This window comes from Thamnophis elegans, chromosome 7 (genome assembly GCF_009769535.1).
Source record: "Thamnophis elegans isolate rThaEle1 chromosome 7, rThaEle1.pri, whole genome shotgun sequence".
Classification (NCBI taxonomy): Eukaryota; Metazoa; Chordata; class Lepidosauria; order Squamata; family Colubridae; genus Thamnophis; species Thamnophis elegans.
In genome coordinates, this window is record NC_045547.1 from 10356425 (window position 1) to 10378103 (window position 21679).

General features: G+C 45.2%; 1 protein-coding gene across 1 annotated transcript; it reads left to right on the top strand.

Moving 5' to 3' along the window:
- Positions 1–68: 68 nt before the first annotated feature.
- RECQL (RecQ like helicase) lies at positions 69–20137 on the top strand. The gene is given in 16 exon segments (XM_032222059.1): positions 69–211; positions 6180–6291; positions 6870–6947; positions 7183–7377; positions 7811–7990; positions 9089–9195; positions 10736–10934; positions 11838–12004; positions 12435–12516; positions 12889–13037; positions 13117–13234; positions 13606–13744; positions 17333–17391; positions 17394–17423; positions 19919–19973; positions 19975–20137. Coding segments are annotated over 14 exon segments (1662 nt in total). The 5' UTR covers positions 69–211; positions 6180–6291; positions 6870–6928.
- The last annotated feature ends 1542 nt before the right edge of the window (positions 20138–21679 follow it).

The following is a 21679-nucleotide window of genomic DNA, read 5'->3' on the forward strand; positions in this document are numbered from 1 at the left end:
GGGGCGGAGCTTTCGGCTGCGCTGAGGTGGCCGAGGGTATAAAAAGCGCGAGGATCCGGAGGGGAGAGCGCGCGCCGCGGCGGATTGGCTGAGGCAGGCCCGGAAAGGGCGGGAGGGAGAAAGAAAGAAAAAGAACATGGAGGGGCGGGGCCAGGACGCCGGCTGGGGGGTTTCTTGAGCGCGGCGTGAGGGGAGAAAGGCAGTACGAGAGGTTCGTCTTCTCATTTGGGGGAAGGGGAGGGAATGGGCGGCAGGTCGAAGGCTGCTCCGGGAGGGACCCAGAGGTGATTCCCCCCCCCGCCTTCAAGAGGCAACTGGACTTGTTTTTTTTCTTTGAGGACGTTTCGCTTCTCATCCAAGAAGCTTCTTCAGCTCTGACAGGATAGTGAGGAATGGAAGGGTTTATATTCCTTGCATCTTTGCATCCTTTTAGAGGGTCGTTGCATCCTTTTAGAGGATCGTTGAATCATTTGCATCCTTTTAGAGCGTCGTTGAAGCACTTGGAGGCTTATCTGTGTCCTCAGGGTCACACCTGAGTAGTGCAAATGATTCCTGTAGTCTGCCATTTTTCCCTCAGGAAATCCATTCCTATTCCCCACAGCATTCAAAGGTTGTTCACCCCAAATTGTATAGTTAAAAGCCTGTAGAGATTATCAGTCCTCCAGGTCATGGTTGTCCCCAAGGTGCTTTTTTTTGTCTGGAGGGCAACTGGACTTTCTTGGTTTTTCTTTGAAGATGTTTCACTTCTCATCCAAGAAGCTTCTTCAGCTCCCACAGTATGGTGGGGAAGGGAAGGATTTATGTTCTTTGCAGGCAGCTGGTCATTTGCATCCTTTTAGAGCAGTGCTTCTCAACTTGGCCCACCTGAAGATGCGTGGACTTCAACTCCCAGGATTCTGGGAGTTGAGATCCACGCATCTTCAGGTGACCAAGGTTGAGAAGCACTGTTTTAGAGGGCCGTGAAGCACTTGGAGTTTTATCAGTGTCATCAGGGTCGCCTGAGTGGTGCAAATGGTTCCTGTAATCTGCAATTTTTCCCTCTGGAAACCCATTCCTACTCACCATTCAAAGGGAGTTCATCTCAAATTGTATAGTTAAAAGTCTGTAGAGATTCTCAGTCATCCAGGTCATGGTTGTCCCAAAAGTGCTTTTTTGTGTTTCCAGTCTCCAGAAGGCCTCCGGGTGGCGGGGGAAGCCATTTTTGCCCTCCCCAGGCTCCAAGAAAGCTGTGTGCGCATACGCAGGGGGAACAGTGTGGGGGGGCATTAAATTATGGGGGTGGGCACATGAGCATGCAGCGTTAGCGCGTGCTCACGTCCCTTTGGTACCTGAGGTGAAAAAGGTTCGCCATCACTGGCGTATGCTAATCTAATTTTTCTTTTTCCACAAGAAAAGGACATACTGGTATGTATTTGTTGGATTAATATCCTTTCTTTCGTTAAAAATTTCAAGTGAGTGAACATCATGTTCCCTTTCCCCATTTCTCCCACAACAGCCCTGTGAGGTGAATTGAAGGAGGAGGACTTGGTTGATGGCTGTCTTGCAATGAGGACCATTATCCTAAATTGCAAGGAAAAATCAATAAAGGAGGAGGGGTTGGTGCCACCCTGTGACCCAGTGTTGTTTTACAAAGGAGAGAGAGAATATATATATACACACATATATATATATATATATATGTGTGTGTGTGTGTATATGTATATATGCGTATACACACACACACACACATATATATATATATATATATATATGTATGTGTGTGTTATATTTGTGCTGATAAATAAATAAAGGGAGACTAGTATAGATCTATTTCAAGCTATTTAGCTCTCATCAGCTAGCCATACCCTTACTGGGATTCAAACCTGTGGTGTATTGCATCTTAGGCAGACGTCTTAGCCATTAAGCCACAGGTCCTCCTTATCAGCAGAAGCCAGGGAGGAAGGTATATATTCAACCACTGGTATGCCCCAATTATGGGAGGAAGCTAACTGCTTCCATTATATGTCAATCGGCTCGTCACAAGAGTCCATCACGACAGAAACCCAATATTTTTACTGTTGCCTTTGTTATATTTGTGTTATATTTGTGCTGATAAATAAATAAAGGGAGACTAGTATAGATCTATTTCAAGCTATTTAGCTCTCATCAGCTAGCCATACCCTTACTGGGATTATTGCATCTTAGGCAGACGTCTTAGCCAAGAGTTATTTTATTCTAGGGATTTTTTTAATTGACTTATATTTTGTATTTCTTAACTACCCATCTCCCTCAGAGGAGTGCTAACTGAGCAACATCCAGCCAATGAACCTCTTCATTCAGAAACATGTTCATACAACATGCTTAATTTAAGCTAAGCATGGCTTGCTGAACTTTCCCCAAATCCGTCTTCTGACCATGCTTACGCATGAGGTGGAAATAAAGCTGCTGCTGTAGGTTTGGAACTGAAGAAAGGTGTATGACCAGTTATGGTTCCTGCTGGGATGGAATAGGAGAGGAAAGGGATGATTTTTTTTTCCTGTTCAAACTAAATATATTTGCTACTTGCCAAAGTAATGTTGGAAGAAATGTCCATCTGGGTTCAGTTCCAAGTGTGGAAAAAGGCGCTAGATACATAGAAGTTGCTTGGAAAGAAGGTTTATTGATAATGGACAGGATCACATGGCTTGAGATCTGGGCAAGAAAAGGGCAGAGATACTGAGAATGCTTGGGTTTTATGCCCTCTGTTGGGCTTTGAATTTCAGCTTGTATTCTGATTGGTTGTCAGACTCCCATGGGGCCATGCAGGGGCAGGTTGTCTTTTGAGTCCCAGGCTTGGTTGACTCTTGCTGGGTGATGATGTAATGAAAGGCCTTTGGCCAATTCCTACTATGGCTCTGCCTGAAGGAGGTAGATCTTTGTTATGTAGAATAGACTGGCTGAGGCCTCAATGGCCCATTGACAAAGGTGGGGTAGGGACTGAGTTTCTGCCTCCCTTTTAGGGAAAATATTCTGCCCTTTTAATATTTCCTAAAATATCTCATTTTCCTAGAAGAGGGGTAGGTGGTAACTTCCTACAGTCATAAGTGCAGATTTGAATCAGAACTTAGCGTGCAGAGCCATGACTAAGATTTCACCTTATCATCAGGAAAATATTTCTATGATAAGCTGTTCTAGAGACTGATTCACCAAATATTACATGAAATACCATGTAAACTTGCAAAACTATGTTCTTTTTTCCACATAGACTGTTATGGCAGCTCATTATGACAGAATTGTGTGATTGTTCAAGACAGACAGATATGTCTTATCTAGAAACTCCAGTCCTAAAAAATTGTCTGAAAGCTTTGGCAGTGATGCTGTAATGTTAGCAGTGAGGGCAAGGCTGTTTTTGGTCTTTTTGGGTGGTTTTTTTGACAGAAGAGGATATTTGGTAAATTTAGTATAGTTTAAAAAGTCCATGAAAAACTGCTTGCTTTCCATATTTGGAAGCTGCAAAAACAGGTTGGAACTTCATCTAGTTAGCACTTTTCTGGATAGAAGTTCCATTCTGATGTGGAAGCAGATAGAAAGCAGTAACACTGACAATAGCAAATATTTTGTAATGGTTGAAATGCAGGTCCTCTGTTTTGAAATACTATGTAACAAGCAGAAATTCCGCGAGTGTAATCGTTGTTAACTTTGCTTCTCTTACTCAAATGTCAAATGTATATCTGAGCTGATTCTCTGTAGAACATGGGCAGAGTGGGGAATTCACAGGTTTCAGTACTTCATTTCCTCCCCCCCCCCAAAAAAAAAAATTCAACCTACAAAACTAATGTTGGGGAAGCAGCCTCTCTGTGCGAAATTATCTGGAACACGTCTGACAAAGTTGAACGGTTTAAGAATGCCTTTATGTTGTTGGAAGAAATGTCCATCTGGGTTCAGTTCCAAGTGAGGAAAAAGACATTGGATTCATGGAAGTTGCTTGGAAAGAAGGTTTATTGATGATGGACAGGACCACATGGTTTGAGGTCCTAGAGGGTGGGGGGAGGGAAGAGATGCTGAGAATGTCCTGGTTCTATGCCCTCTCTGGGCTTTTGAATTTGAGCTTGTATTCTGATTGGTTGTCAGATTCCCATGGGCCATGCAGGGGCAACTCTGCAGGCTGACCTAAGTCCCAGGCTTGGTTGAGCCTTGTTGGGTGATGATGTAATGAAAGGGCTTTGGCCAATTCCTATTATGGCTCTGCCCGAAGGAGGTAGATCTTTGTTATGTAGAATAGACTGGCTCAGGCCTTAATGACCCATTGACAAAGGTGGGGGGGGGGGCTGAGTTTCTGCCTCCCTTTTAGGGAAAATATTCTGCCCTTTTAATATGTCCTAAAATATCTCATTTTTCTAGGAGAGGGGTGGGTGCTAACTTCCTATAATGTGGTACTGAAAAAACAGTGGTATAAATTAAATGAACTTTTTTTAAGAAGGGAATGCAAGGAACTTCAGAAAATGGGGATTTGATGGAATTCCTCTGATGACTACAATATTAGGGCAAGCATTTATGCAAGTCCTTTCTTCGATCTAGAGGTTTTTTAAAGATTTATTTCTTAAAGGGGTTTTTGTTTTGCAAAGTACTAATGGCAGCATCTTTTTTATTTACTTCTGTATATTGGCTTGTCTTTGTTTTGATGCTTTCTAGGAGTCATTCTCAGTCCTAGGAAACAGGCAAATCGCTTCTAAAATCTTGCCAAGAAAACTTCAGGGACTTTTCCAGGCAGTTGCCAGGACTCAACACTGCCTCGAAGATTCCCCCTCCCCTAAAAAACCCCAACCCATAGCAATGTTTCTTAACCTTGGCAACCTGAAGAGGTGTGTAGAATTCAACTCCCTAAACTGAGCCAAAAAAAGATGAATTTGAACAGATTATATGCTGCTCTCTAGTGGCCACAATAGGTTGCATACAAGAAAGAAAACATCCTAGGAATTATCTTTTGTCCCAATGTCACTGACAATTGAAAGTTGCATAGCTCAGAGAAGAGTTTAAACCAATCCAATCAACAATCTCCCAATGTTAACAGTGTGCCAGATTTTTAAACTACTACTTTGCTCTGCCTGATATTCAGGTTAGTTGCATATGTTGGAAGAAATGTCCATCTGGGTTCAGTTCCAAGTGAGGAAAAAGGCACTAGAAACCTGGAGACTGTTTGGAAAGATGGTTTAATGGTGGACAGGACCACATGGTTTGAGATGCTGTGGAAAAGGGGATCACATGCCTTGAAGATCTTGAAGAAAAAGGGAAGAGATGCGGAGAGTGCCCTGGTTTTATGCCCTCTCTGGGCCCCACCCTAGAGCTTCCAGTTCCTGCGCAGGAAATGCACTCTGATTAGTAGTCAGACTCCCAGGGGGTGGGGGTCTTAGATAACTTTGTAGGCTGTCTGTCTTTTGAGTCCCAAGCTTAGTTGAGCTGTTGCTGGGTGATATAATCCAGCCAGGTGCCATGTGGTGAATTCTGTTGCTAGATGGGTAGAGGACTAATCCTATCATGTCCTGAGGGCCATGTCTTAATCCCATCATCCTGGGCTGAAGAGGATAGATCTTTGTTATGTAGAATAGACTGGCTCAGGTCTTAATAGCCCATTGACGGGGTGGGAAAGTGCGGGGCTGATTTTTGCATCCCTTTTAGGGGAAATATTCTGTCCTTTTAATATTTGCTAAAATATCTCATTTTTAGCAATAGCAATAGCAGTTAGACTTATATACGGCTTCATAGGGCTTTCAGCCCTCTCTAAGCGGTTTACAGAGTCAGCATATCGCCCCCACAGTCTGGGTCCTCATTTCACCCACCTCGGAAGGATGGAAGGCTGAGTCAACCTTGAGCCGGTGAGATTAGAACCGCTGAACTGCAGATAACAGTCAGCTGAAGTGGCCTGCAGTACTGCACCCTAACCACTGCGCCACCTCTGCTCTTTTTTTTCTAGGAGAGGGGTGGGTGCTAACTTCCTACACATATTTCAGGAGAAACTAAGCTTGTTTGCTATTTTAGGACTTCTGAATTGTTCCTTATCTTATAAAAGATATCGCATTACTCTAGATTTTGAGTGTTTTCTTAATGGTCTTTTGCGTTATAGTCTTTGTTTTTAGTTTAAAATCTGGATTTAAAAAAAGTAAACTGGCTTTAAAATGAAAAAGGCTATCTAATAACAAACTATTATTGCTCTTTTCACACAGAGTTCAGGGCAAAGTAAAATGTTTTCCTTCCTCAGAAGACTTGAGGACCAGTGGCAATTTGGAGATCTTAAGCACTACATGATGTCTGTCAACTTGCTGAATTTAATAAGTTGTAAGTGAGACTGGGGATGCTGTACCCATTGAACAGGGTTGAAACACATAGTCCAACACTGGCATTTTATTCATCCTGTTAGGGTTAGCATAGAGTACAAGTCTTGTTCTAAATTGCGAAGTTGTGTCCGACCCATTGTGACCCCATAGACAATGTTCCTCCAGGCTTTCTTGTCCTCTACCATCCCCCAGAGTCCATTTAAGCTCACGCATACTGCTTTGGTGACTCCATCCACCTCATTCTCTGTTGTCCACTTCTTTTGCCCTCAGTCTTTCCCAGCATTAGACTCTTCTCCTTCCTTCTCATTCGGTGACCAAAGTATTTGAGTTTCATCTTCAAGATCTGGCCTTCTAAAGAGCAATCAGGGTTGATCTCTAGGACTGACCAGTTGGATCGCCTTGCAGTCCAAGGGACTTGCAGGATCTTCTCCAGCACCAGAGTTCAAAGGCCTCCATTCTTTGGCGCTCAGCCTTTCTTATTGTCCAACTTTCACAGCCATACATTGCAACTGGGAAAACCACAGCCTTGATTATACAAGAGTACAAGTCCTCGATTTACAGCAACTTTTTTTTTTGCAGGAAGAAACTGTTGGAGCATTGCTTTGATCAATATTTGTTAGTGAAGCTCTTCAAAGGCGATGTCAACGACTCTTTCGGGTAAGTCATGCTTCCAAAATACTTTATTACAACAGGTATATATACCTGTTACTGGATATAATGATTGACAAGTTTAGTCATCATGGAGCTTGCCTTTCTTTAGAGCTACTTTGGAGGCTTGGTTGGAGCAAGCATAAGAGAAAGAGAAAGCATGACAATTCCTTACATTGAATCCAGGGTGTATTAATTTTCCACCAAATGGAAAACAAAATGTTGCAATTTCCCCCTACTTCAGTGCTGCAGGAGGAGCTGGCATCTGTTGACGATGAGCTGCAGGCATTGGAAATCCAGATTCAAGAACTTCTTGAACATCAGCAACAACTCATTCAAAAGAAGGCCACCTTGAAGAAGAAAATAAGACAGTTTTCCGATACGGAAAGCGGGAGCAGCAAAGAGGCTGATTCAGCAACCGAGGACTGGAAAAAAGAAGGTCTTGCAAGTTCAGAATCTTTATTATGTTGACGTTTAAGTCAAACAATGACCTAAACTACATTACATTTAATATTCAAAAGATGTCCACTGCTATTAAATGCAAAGGCTGTCCATTTTATGTTCGTCTCTTTTTCAGTTAAATTGGGGTGAAAGCAGCATATGTCCTCTACTGCATGCTCTCCATAATCCTTCTTCATGCAGAGTTCCCGCTCATGTTGCTTCAGATGAATTTAAATTTGGGGAAGATTCTTCACTGCTATATTAAGCAGTTTGACGTGCAAATAACCACCAGTTTGATGTTCAATTAGATCAGGGGTGTCAAACTCGATTTTCTTGAGGGCTGCATCAGGGTTGTGTTTGACCTTAGGGGGCGTGGCCAGCTCAACGTCACTTTAAAGTTTAAAAGTTGTTTTTAAATGTTCTTTTCACAGACTTTCCATGGTCCACAAAGATTAGGGCTGTGTTACAAAAGAGCTTTGGCCTCCAGGAATTTAGGCCCTTGCAGCTGGAGACAATTAATGCAACCATGGCAGGCAGAGATGTGTTCCTTGTCATGCCTACTGGAGGGGGAAAGAGCCTGTGTTATCAGTTGCCAGCAGAAGGATCTCAGGGTAAGGACCTGTGCTTTGCAACTCCAGCAACTGTTGCTGGTTCAAGCCAGTAAGAAGTAATGGATTCATACTGCATAATGTTCTAACAGCCTTTTCCAGCCTAATGCTCTTTAGACCAGTTAGGACAAACAGATAGGAAAACCTTTTCCTTCCAAATAATTCAATCTGCTGATAAAGATTGGTGTTAAGCAATTCTAGTGCAACAAGCCACCTAGAATAGTGCCCCCACCCCAGCACACCTTTTGGCACTAGATATCGGTTCTGTGGAGGGAGGGTTTTCCATGGACCAGGAGGGGGTGTGGTTTCATGTGCTGCTGCATCCCATGGATGGGGTTTCATTTTGTCAGGATTCCAAATAGCATCCAAAAGTAAATCAGAGTCAAAGGCAAAGTATTGCTCAAAGTACCAATTTATTAAGAGAGCCATGTTGGCACATCTGGGGGGAAACCCGAATCTGAAAGCTTTCCGGTTTTCCCCACCCAGTTGAAAGTTCAAGATCTTGCCCCCACACCCACAAGTCCATCCAATGGTCCAATCTCCCACTGCCATGCTGGCAGTTCCACCCATCCAGTTCCGGCCAGGTGCAGAGGTGCAAAGACAAAGGAATGCCTTGACTTTCTAGAAAGAATTTTGTTATGGCTACATTGCATCTCACTCCTATAATCCCCCCTCCCATTTCCCCACAATAGAAAATGCATAGTAGACTAATAGAAAGTGTGGCAGCTCAAAGATCCAAAAGAAAAGATGGCTGCAGACCTGACATATTTGTTTGCACAGTCCGGTTGCTGGTATGCCGATCCATGGACCAGAGGTTGGGGTTGAATATAAACAGAGAGCAAACCTCACTCCTTATTAGCACTGATGATGTTGCCTAGTTTGGGTAATGATATGTCTGCAGGAAAACAATCAAACTCAGGCAGCATGAAGGACCCCTCTGCTTTCCTTCTGCAGTATGACATTTCTCTTATTAAATGAAAATGTGCCAACAAAGAAAATACATTTTTCCAATGATTAAGTCATACAATTTTCTTTTTGTTCCAGGCTTTACCCTTTTTTTTAATAATATACTTTTTTATTTTCCATTTTCATAACATACAGGCTTTACCCTTGTGATCTGTCCTCTCATCTCCCTCATGGAGGATCAGCTAATGATGTTGGAACAGCTGGGTATATCGGCAACTTTACTGAACGCTTCCAGCAGCAAGGTATGGCTTGATTACCAGAAATGTTGGTTTTTTGAAAGCAGCAGCTGTAAGTGAACAAGAGTGTGATTCTGCTGATTAGAATGAGTTTTGCCACCAAAATGACATAGGAAAAAGATCTATATGTTGATGCCACGACAAACAACCTTGGATTTAACACTTGATTGAAAAGCCAAAGGTGCTTTTCCAAAAGGCAACTGGACTTCCTTGATTCCCCCCCCCCCCCCCCGAAAACGTTTCACTTCAGTTCTTCAGAATCGAAGAAGCTTGTTGGATGAGAAGTGAAACGTTTTCAGGGGGGGTGGGGAATAAAAAGAAGAAAGTCCAGTTGCCTTTTGGAAAAGCATCTTTGGGGGACAGTCATGATCTGGATGATTGAGAATCTGCACACACTTCCCTCTTGGAAATGATCTCTCTTTATCTGGCAGACAAATCAGAACTTACCTCTGTGACCTTAGTTTCCCAGATAATTAAAAAATTCAGAGGCGAAAGGTGAGCCTTCTCTTTTTGTGTTTGATGTGGAACGGCTACTACTGAAAGTTTGAACTGTAAACAAGCCTCAGGCAGGCAGTTCTCAACTTAATGACGATTTAAAGTTACAGCAGTGGTGAAAAAAGTCCAGTCCTCACATTTATGACCGTCACGCCATCCCTGTGGAGTCAGGTGATTGCAATGCAGGAACCAGTTTGCATTTATCGCAGTTACAGTGTCCTGCAGTCACATGGTTGCAATTCGTGAGCTTTTTTTTTTTGTTGGTTTCCAGCAAGAAATGCCCATTTGGAAGAACGGGCTCACACTTGAAATTGTGGCAATGACCAAAGTGATTCGCGTAATGATCCATTATAAAAATGGTCGTAAAATTGAGTCCAACTCATCTTACAACCACAATGATTTGGAAACAGAAATTCTGGTCCCAATTCTGGTCATAAGTTGAGGACTACTTGTAAAAGAAATGATTACATAATGGATAGTACAGAGAGTTCGGAAGGGGAAATGATCAGGAGGAAATGGGGATTTTGCAGTAACCTTCCCTTGGAGCGGGGTGGGAATCAAAGGTGGGATTCAAAAATTTTTACTAGCGGTTCTGTGGGCATGGCTTGTTAGGCGTGGCAGGGGAAGGATACTGTAAAATCTCCATTTCCTCCCCACTCCAGGGGAAGGTTAGTGCAAAATTCCCATTTTCCCCCAATCAGCTGGGACTCAGGAGGCAGTTAATAGATGGGTAATATTTATTGGTTCTCCAAACTGCTCAAAATTTCTGCTACTGGTTCTTCACAACTGGTCAGAACCTGCTGAATATCACCTCTGGTGGGAATGGAGATTTTACAGTATCCTTCCCCTGCCATGCCCACCAAACCACGGCCACCAAGCCATGCCCACAGAACATTAGTAAACAGTAGTTAAAAAAATTGAATTCCACCATTGGTCTGAAGTGGCTTTGTGCCAAAACGTGTATGACAAATTGAGTCATATTGAGTCAGGCCTTGGCATTTTCTAACTGACTTGAACAATATCTTTTTTCTCTCCTTCCCCCCCTCCCCAGGAACATGTGAAGTGGGTTCATGGCGAAATGCTGTCTCGCAACTCGCAACTCAAGCTTCTTTATGTTACTCCAGAGAAGATAGCAAAAAGCAAGATGTTTATGTCCAAACTAGAAAAGGCTTACCAAACAGGACAGCTGACCCGGATTGCCGTAGACGAAGTCCATTGTTGTAGCCAGTGGGGGCATGACTTCAGACCTGGTATATCTACCCAGGAGAAACTTAATGCAGAAAGGGAGAATTGCTATTTTTTCTCTGCTAGCAATCAAATTGCTGCTTTCTTCACTGTTCTGACCTAGGCTTTCCAAAGCATGAAGCAGACTCCTCATCCCGATAAAACCCCTTTTATTCAGATTAAAGGGAATTCCTCTCTAGCAAAGTCCCGGCCAACAGTCTTTTATGAGAGTTCACAACTACAGACCTTTATCAGGCTTGGAGGCTTTATCAGCCGATATCTTCCAAACGCCATGCTGTAGCAGCAATTACTTGGCAAGAAGTCAGGAACAGATCTTCACTCTAATGAATTGAACTATTAATTGTCTCCTGCAAACTCCCAAGTCTTGGCTTTACTCTCAAGTCAGCCCTTGTTCCTTAACTGTTCCCTTCTCCTGGCAGCTCTGCATATGCACACATCGGGAACAGGCTCCAGCTGTTCTTTTGCCCCACTGATATCCGACTCTGAAGGCAGCTGATAACTGTTGGACAGCCCTGGCTCCATCGGACGCAGACCCCTCATCAGAGCCTTCCCCAGACTCTAGGATTGGCCCATGTTCCTCCCCAACCTCCTCACTGTCTGAGTCTGCCACCAGTTCTGCTGACTGCTGGCAGACCACAACATGCACATTTTATCTTACGCTTAGTTGTAGTGGGATTTTTCTACTCAGAAGTAAAACGTTAGCCACATTTTTGGAAATGTTTTTCCACTGCTTCTTCCTAAGGCAGCGAAAGGGACTGGCCCAAAGTCAACCAGCTGGCTTCATGCTTGTGGCGACACACAAATCACAGCCTCCTGATTTCTAGCTTTGTGCCTTAAACCTCTACATCAAACATGGCCTACTATCAGTGATGTAATGCAACATCTCTGCTCTTTTCTTACACATCCAGATTACAAGTTGCTTGGGATCTTAAAACGACAGTTTCCCAATGCTCCATTGATTGGACTGACTGCCACTGCGACAGGACATGTGCTGCGTGATGCGCAGAACATTCTCTGTGTGTCCAAATGCATCACGTTCACAGCATCCTTCAACCGGCCCAATCTCTATTACGAGGTATTTTTGTTACATTCGTTCCTTACCCCATTTTAAATGAGTAAAATCTCTTCTAATTTGCCCCTACTTAGATCTTCTGGGAAAATGTTCAGGACTGCTGGAACTCAAGTCTGGAGATCACTCATTTGTCCTTCATTCTGCTTTCATTGCTCTCATTTTATTTACTTAGAACTTTGTTTTAGAACCTTGTTAACTTCAAAATATGTGGGCTTCAATTCCCAGAATTCTACATGTAGCCAGCCTACTGGGCTGAAGAATTCCGAGAGTTGAAGTCCACCCGTCTTAGTTGCCGAAGCTGAAAAGTACGGACTTAGAACAGATGGCCTCAACTTTCCATACTGAGAGACTGATGATAATTTTAAATTTATGTAAGGCTCTAATGACTTAAAGGATTTCTGAATTCTTTTCTAAAGCACATATATCATTTTAGGTTCGTCAAAAGCCATCATCTGCTCAGAATTGCATTGAGGATATTGTGAAGCTTATCAATGGAAGATACAAAGGCCTTTCAGGTGAGCAGTCTAAAGAATCCCTTCTGAGAATCGGATAGCATCTCTAAGAGATCACCATTGTTAGCCTCTTCCCACACCCTGTTTGAGTACTGAGGACATGCTCAAAATAGAAAATGTGTATTGTTTTGTGAGTGTCAGGTGCGTGCATCTCCAGTTGCACAAATGCACGCCCGCGGTTCACACAAATGGAGCTGCGCTAGCAAGTGGAGCTGTGTAACTATGCACACTTGCCCACCACTTGGGCGGCCGAACTGAGCCGAGGTCCAGAAGTGGGCCATGGCCCCCGGGGGTTGGACACCCCTAGGTTGAATAGCCCTCTCTTTTGCTTCTATTCTGTTACATTAAACAGCCTTACTTATTTTGTTGACACAGGAATTATCTACTGTTTTTCCCAGAAAGATGCTGAGCAAGTTACTATGAATTTACAAAAACTGGGGATTAAAGCAGGTACCTACCACGCAAATATGGATCCCAAAGATAAGAGCAGAGTTCACAAGCGGTGGTGTGCCAACGAAATCCAGGTGGAGTACATCATATAGTAGTTTTTCTGCTCAACTGGGATGACTTAATGTCCTGATTTCGGTCGTCTTTACATTTCAGGTTGTGGTGGCCACTGTTGCTTTCGGCATGGGAATCGATAAGCCAGACGTGAGATTTGTCATACATCATTCCATGAGTAAATCCATGGAAAATTACTACCAAGAGAGCGGACGTGCAGGTATACTTAAGTGAGAAGCTATTCTAGGCAGGGGTGGTATTCACTTACTTTCCTTACCTGTTCACAAATATGAGCATGCACGCTTGCACTTCGCTTGCACGCGCCCCATCCACGCATATGCCCGGCCTTCCGTACATGCACTTTGATCATGTGCATTGCTTGCATGCATGCGCCCGGCTTGAAAACATGCCTAAATAGGATGGCATAGAACCGGCACAGGTGGTGGGTCCACCTGCGATTTCCACTACCGGTTCAAGCAAACCGGTCTGAACCGGCTGAATACCACCTCTGATTCTGGGAGAGATTTGTGTTTCTTAGCTGCAGGTGAAAATGTATCTTTATTTTTTTAAAAAAAATCAAATTTGTTTCAGGTCGGGATGACCAGAGAGCTGATTGCATCTTATATTACGGCTTTGGTGACATATTCAGAATCAGCACTATGGTGGTGATGGAAAATGTGGGACAACAGAAACTGTATGGGATGGTTTCCTACTGTCACGATATGGGAAGGCAAGTGGCTTTCTTCACTGGTGGGACTGACAGATGTTTTCCTATGTTGAACTACAGGTAGTTTATGACCTACAACCATGATTGTGCCCAAGAGTTTTTGGTTTGTAAGTCACGACGGTTGTAAAGTCGGTTACTGTGTACCAGACCTGATTTTATGACTTTTTTTCTTTGCGATGATGGCTGAGTCAGTGCGGCGGTGTAGTGTGAATGCAGCGGTTGTTAAGCGAATCCATCATATGCTAAAGGACAGGTTTTTCTGGAGACTTAAAGTAAAAGCCAATTTCCAGCAAAAATGTTGCAAGTAAGATCATGTGAGTGGGGCACTGTGAACAGCTGTAAGTGAGCCGGTTGCCAAGTGCCCAAATGCACATTTATTATTTTTATTTTTTTATTTTAATAGCATTTATAGGCCGCCCTTTTCCCTGAGGGGACTCAGGGCGGCTTACAATAATAAAGGAAGGGGAGTGAAGACAAACATAAAAAGAAATGTGCAATAACTGAAAAATACTAAAAACACAACATTCTCTCAGCATTCGGGAGAGGCGGAAGAGTTTATCCCCAGGCCTGACGGGCTAGCCAGATCTTGAGGGCTGTACGGAAGGCCTGGACTGTGGTCAGGGTACGAATCTCCACGGGGAGATTGTTCCATAGCGTCGGAGCAGCAACTGAGAAGGCTCTCCTCCGGGTAGTCGCCAGTCGGCACTGACTGGCGGATGGAATACGGAGGAGGCCCGCTCTATGCGATCTGATGGGACGCAGGGAGGTTATTGGCAGAAGGCGGTCTCTCAAATAGTCAGATCCACTACCATGGAGCGCTTTATGGGTGGTAAGTAAGACCTTGAATTGCACCCGGAGATCCACAGGCAGCCAGCGCAGCTCGCGGAGGATAGGTGTTATGTGGGCGAACCGAGGTGCGCCCACAATCACTCGCGCGGCCGCGTTCTGTACTAGCTGAAGTCTCCGGGTGCTCTTCAAGGGCAGCCCCATGTAGAGCACGTTGCAGTATTCCAGCTTAGAGATCACAAGGGCTCGAGTGACTGTCGTGAGAGCCTCCCGATTCAGGTAGGGCCGCAACTGGCGCACCAGGCGAACCTGGGCAAATGCCCCCCTGGTCACAGCCGATAGATGGTGATCAAAACTCAGCTGTGGATCCAGGAGGACTCCCAAGTTGCGGACCCTATCTGAGGGGTATAAATTTTGTCCCCCCAGCCTGATTGATGGTACGGTGGTCAAATTATTGGGAGGAAAACACAACAGCCACTCGGTCTTGTCTGGGTTGAGCACCAGTTTGTTTGCTCTCATCCAGTCTTTAACAGCTTCCAGACCTTGTTCCATCACGTCCACCGCTTCATTGAGTTGGCACGGGGCGGACAGATACAATTGAGTATCGTCCGCATATTGGTGATACTTTATCCCGTGCCTCCGAATGATCTCGCCCAGCGGTTTCATGTATATGTTGAATAGGAGGGGGGACAAGACCGACCCCTGTGGCACCCCACATGTTAGGGGCCTCGGGGACGATCTCTGCCCACCCACCAACACCGACTGCGGACCTGTCCGAGAGGTAGGAGGAGAACCACTGCAAAACAGTGCCGCCCCACTCCCACCTCCCGCAGTCGTCGCAGAAGGATACATGGTCGATGGTATCGAAAGCCGCTGAGAGGTCAAGGAGAACCAGGATGGACGCAAAGCCTCCATCCCTAGCTCTCCAGAGATCATCGGTCAATGCGACCAAAGCGGTTTCTGTGCTGTAACCTGGTCGGAAGCCGGACTGGAAGGGTCAAGATAGTTTGCTTCCTCCAAGGTACGCTGAAGCTGGAGGGCCACCACTTTCTCAACAACCTTCCCCACATAGGGAAGGTTGGAGACTGGACGGTAGTTATTAAGAATAGCTGGATCCAGGGACGGTTTCTTCAGAAGGGGTCTCACCACCGCTGCCTTAAGCTCGGTGGGAAAATGCCCCTCCCGAAGAGATGCCACAGCAACCGCTTGGATCCAGCCTCGTGTCACCTCACTGCTGTTGGCAACCAGCCAGGAGGGACACGGGTCCAGTACACAAGTGGAGGTACTCACAGCTCGCATAGCCTTGTCCACATCCCCAGAGGCAACTTCCTGAAACTCAACCCAGAGATGGGTTTACCAAGTCTTTCCCCTGTGTCTCAGCTGGCTCTGCAAGAGTGGAGTCCAGGTCCGCTCGAAACCGGGCAACTTTGTCCGCCAAGAACTGAACATACTCCTCAGCCTTACCCTGTAAGGGGTCCCCCGCCTCCCTCCTATTTAGGAGGGAGCGGGTTATCCCAAACAGGGCGGCTGGGCGGAACTCGGCGGACGCTACCAAGGAGGCAATGTATGTTCTTTTTGCCGATCTTAGAGCGCGAGTATACTCCTTGGTGCATGCTGTTACAAGTGCCCGGTTCAATTCGGACCTGTCTAATCTCCACAGGTGCTCTAGGCGTCTCCTCCGGCGCTTTATCTCCCGGAGCTCCTCGGTAAACCAAGGAGGTCTCCGGGGGCCGCTGACCCGGAGGGGCCGTAGTGGCGCAATCCGGTTTAGAGACCCCGAAGCTGCCGAGTGCCAGGCAGCGACAAGGGTCTCAACCGAACTGTGGGCGAGAGTATCTGGAATAACCCCAAGCTCCGTCTGGAACCTAATGGGGTCCATCAGTCGCTTGGGGCGGAACCACCTGGTCGGTTCCTCCTCCCTACGGTGGGGGTTTGGCCTCCGGAAGTCTAGCCTCAGTAGGCAGTGGTCTGACCACGACAGGGGTATGATCTCATTACCCCTCAGACCAAGATCGTAACTCCACTGCTCCGAGAGGAATACGAGGTCGAGCGTGTGACCCGCTGAGTGGGTTGGGCCTCGAATTACCTGAGGTCAAGCCCATGGCTGTCATGGAAGCCATGAACTCCTGCGCTCCGTCAGAGCGTTCACCGAGCGAAGGCAAGTTGAAGTCCCCAGAACTATGAGTCTAGGGAACTCAGCTGCCAGCTCGGCTACTGACTCGAGGAGCGAGGGGAGGGCTGCTGCAACGCAGTTGGGAGGCAGGTACGTAAGCAGCAGACCCACTTGACCCTTGAGGTCCAGCTTCACCAGCAGGGACTCACACCCGACAAGCTCCGGAGCAGGGATCCTACGAGGTACTAAAGACTCCCGGACTACAATAGCCACACCGCCACCCCTTCCCTGGGCTCTCGGCTGGTGTAGCACCTGAAATCCATGACAATTGAGGAGTATCTGTAGACTCTAGTCAGGGGTTGTCAAACTCAAGGCCCGCGGGCTGAATCCTGCCCATGTGGTGTTTAGATCTGGCCCACGGGACAGCCCTGAAAACAGCCAGGGAAGCCGAGCTCCATTTTCACTGGCAGCCCGGACAAGCCGTGCACAGCTGAAAACAGAGCCTTGATGAGTGATGTCGAGCTTCTGCCCCCCTCCCCACTGCCCAAGGTCAAACACAACCCTGATGCAGCCCTCAATGAAATCGAGTTTGACACCCCTGCAGTAGGTGGTTGAGGACTATCTATAGACAGTAGGTGGTTGTGCGTGTGTAGGCCCACTGATTGCTTCTGACTCTGGTATTTCTGCTGCAGATGCCGCCGAGTCCAGATCGCTCATCACTTTGACGAGGCCTGGGATTCTGCCAGTTGTAATAAATGTGTGACAACTGCTGCCAAGAAGAAAGTAAGTGAGAGAGCAGGAAAAAGACAATTCAATGAAGACAATTGCTACCTGTCTGACCGAGGCTTCCCAAGAGCATGAAGCAAACTCCTTGTCCGACAAACCCGCTTTTATTAAGTTACTGTGATTCTGCTCATTACATCCAGCAAAGTCTTCAAGGGAGGGTTTACAGTCACAGGCCTTATCTGGCTTGAAGAGCTGACAGGCCGATATCTGCAAAACTTGGCAAGGAGAGTCACGAACCAATTAAGCAAACTAATTGTCTCCTGCAAACTCCACTCCCTTTTGCTCCTCTTTTATTTCCTCTGGGAGGGGCATTCATTGTCCACCTGTGGCCTTACTCCCAAGTCGACCCCTGTTCTTTAGCTGTTTCCTTCGTCTGGCAACTCTGCGCTTGCGCACACTGGGAACAGGCTCCAGCTGTTTGTCTGCCTCACTGATGTCTGACTCCGAAGGCAGCTAATAACTGACAGACAGCCCTGGCCCCCTCTCTGCCTCTGATACAGAGCCCTCATCAGAGCCTTCCCCAGACTCCAGGACTGGCCCATGTTCCTCCCCAACTTCCTCACTGTCTGACTCGGCTGACAGCTCTGCTGGCTGCTGGTGGGCCACAACACTACCAAATCGGTTTTTCCGAAGTGGAATTTTAAGAGCTTACAAGATGAAAGAGATAATTTGCATAGGCTGTTTGGAGTCATTGTTCCGGATTCCGAAATCTTCTTGTACATCTCTGCTTTAGTTCAGCCTTTTAGTGTAACGGTTCACCAAACACCATTAGAGATTGTTAAGAATATCATCAGAGTTTCCTGTTGATAATAGTTAGCGTAGCATAGGAGACATCCACAAATCAAATGAGTAACCGTTTCTCACTCAGGGCTTTTGAAGGCATTTGCGTAATAGATTTGTTTGACTCATATGCAAATGAGAAAGGTTAGCAAGAAATGTCTTAGGCATGAGTGATCTTTTTATACTCTCCCCGGTCTATTATTAAACTTATCCTTATCTCATCTATCGACAGAAATTCAGGTGATAATCTGAGATAACACTGCCTTCTTTTTCCCAAGTTGTAAACTGGCTATATCAAATACTTTCACTGATGTCAATTTTCTTGAGATTTTGGAGTACAGTTTAAAGTGTTTACCAGTAATAACACAATTGGTTTGTGGAGATGAACCTCTAGGACAGGAGTGTCAGACTCAAGGCCCATAGGACAGATGTGTGGCTACATCTGGCCCACAGGGCTGCTGTGGAAATGGTGAGGGGCCAGCCCCTGCTGCCTCAGCTCTGGCCACAACCCCCCCCCCCCCCTGGGTGCGGGCATAGGAGGTGGTGGCATGGGGACTGGCAGTGCCCGGCAGCACCTGCAGCTCTTTGGTCTTACCCTGCCCGGTCTTCGCCCTGCCTTGCCCACCCCAGCACTGAAAGCAGTAGCCTCGATGTGGTTAGTGTGGCCAGGCGCCCCCTCAGCAAAGCTGGCTGGGCTGCGGAGCCCTGGTGCCACAGGAGTTTGAGAGATGCCACTCCCATCTTATTGTCTTACATGTCCATTTTTCTCAACATACGTTGACACAGCCTGTGTCTTCTGATGGATGGGAGTGTGGGGAAGAAAAGGCATATCTATTTCCATTGTCGGTGTACACACACACACACACACACACACGTACGTACCCCTGAAAACACAAATTATTCAATATCAAACCCTCGCAAGACGTCATGCATAGAGTGACTTGGCTGAATTGGGCAGCTGTAGAAATTGAAGAAATAAATAAATGGATATAAATATTTCAGCTTTTCCCATCCGGTTTCTAGAAACACAAAAAATAGAAATCTCAAAATATTGAATTGACAGAACTGTAACTATTAGGAGGACTCTGCGTTAAGTCGGATATGTGCTAATCTCTGGTTATTAAGCAATTGATTGGAGAACGATTTGTCTGAAATTATATAGGGTGTCCTGCTTGAGCAGAGGGTGGGGATAGAAGGCCTCCAAAGTCCTTTCCAGCTCTGTTATTCTGTATCTATATGAAAGGGCAACCATTATGTTAATGTGGCCCTCAGTGTAATTGAGTTTGACACCCCCTGATCTAGGATGTTATTGATAGACTTGCATAGACTTTCCATGACAGGCAGGATTTGAATTAGGGATGCATAGTCTGAAATCCCAAATCCATGGATCTCTTAGAGCCTCTTTGAAAGTTGCTGAGGCAGCTGATCACTATGAGAAATTAGAAGGATTTGGCCTGTCGAGAAGAGACCTGTATTTTTAGATTTGTTTGGATTCACATTCTTCTTATATTGGACCACTTCGCTGGACAGATCATCATTTCGTTTCTGTTCTTCTTTCATTTTTTGTTTTTTTTACATATATAGAAACACGGGAGTTGATTATCCAAAAGGTGCCACGTAGGGCGGAAACTGAATCTCAGTTCCTGCTTTTATCTTTCTAGCTTTCCCTGGATTGATTATTGTTCATGTGTGTGTTAATTCTCTCCTTTCAGCGTTGGAGAAGGTAGATGTGACAGAGCACTGCAGGGAGCTCATCAAGATTTTAAGCAAGTGGACCAATGAAGCAGAAATTCACCCCTCTGAAATTGATCGATACTTGGCTGGGGAAGGGTCTATCAAAACTGGGATTGGAGATTGCTGCTCCCAAACTTCCCCGCGATGCATTGGAGAGAATCGTTGCCCATTTGATTCTGCAGCAGTATCTGAAGTAAGTTCTGGCGGTTTTTAAAAATCCGCTCTTTTCCGTGCAACCCATGTAAATTCTTCATCGCCCCACTGCTTATATCTCTTTCACAGATTGCTGGTTTGAGCAATTGGTGTCTAATCTTAGTGCATGTCCTGTAAAACCTCTCTAAATCTGTCAGAGTTTGTTGCAGAAAAATCAAATCCAGAAAGCACACACAGATAACTGACTCAGCTGGATTCATTAACTTCTTTATATATATAATAACAGATGAATAAATGTACAATAACAAAAGTAGATTCGTTCAACGTGGTGGAAGTTACAAGCAAACCCAAGCAGGAGAGCAGACAGAGTAGTTTCAGTTTTCGATTCTCAGCACAGACTCAGATCTGTTTAAGCTCCCATTGGCTGACTTAGTTGCTATGCCTATTCATTGGCTGATCTTGTTACCATGTCTCTCCCAGTCATGAATATTCTAACAAAATCAATCCTTTTGGTAACAAAAAGACTTTGCCTTCCAGGGAAGACTTCAGCTTTACAGCCTTCGCCACAATATCCTATGTGAAGATAGGACCCAGAGCTAACCTTCTGAAAGATAGGCTCATGTTATCACTATGCAAGGGATACAGGGCAAACATAAAACTGCTAGGTGAGATTGTGTTATTTCTTTTTCCTTATTTTTCAACAGCAGTTATCTAGTAATTCCGGCTGTGGTATATTTCAAAGTTATTACTCTCTCTTTAGCTTATATTTCTGAAAAGCGCAATTAGAATGTTATTATTCGTTATCTTTCCCTGATTTATAGGGGGAAAATGTCCAGACCAAACGTAATTTCTAATGTTGGATTTTCCCCCATACCAGAGGGAGCCCCCTTGTGGAGTACTGTGAAGCCGTTACCATGGCAACTCCACTGAGCTGCACAGTAGAAGCCATTTAAAGGTAGTACAGTAGAAGCCATTTTAAGACACAACAGGCTGTATCTTAACAGAAGACCCACCCTAAGAGGCGTTAGGGGTGTCTTGCCCCCACAGTATTTGTTTCCAGAGGGTAAGTCATCTGTGTACCAAGTTCGGTTGAAATTGCTCGAGGCATTCAGAGTTAGGCTGGAACATACACAGCTGTTTTTTTATATATATAAGAGAAGATAGAACTTGGAGGTAAATTGAGAAGTCTGTCATGGCTCTGCTGCCTTCCCAGAATATCAAGGTGGTAATTTTCAATTCTGGAACAGGCAGTGGCTTCTACTTGGATCTGATTTCCCAAGACACTTTATGTTAGTCTTGAATTTGCCAAGGGTAACAGAATTCCAATGAGATTTGAATTTTGATGTGGCTGTAGTATTCCTTGTGCCAGGGAACTTGTAGCAAGAACTGCCTGTTTCAAATACTTTTTTCCCCTGAACATGTACTTACACAAGTAACTGCTTGTGCATGATTTACTTGAACAATTAAGAGTGGGATCTATGTAGTCACAATGTCGTCTCAGCTTTGTGAAACTCACAAGCATTAAATTACTGGTTGTGAGCAGATAGTAAATTTAAGGCTGCCGGGAGGCTGAATTAAATCTCACC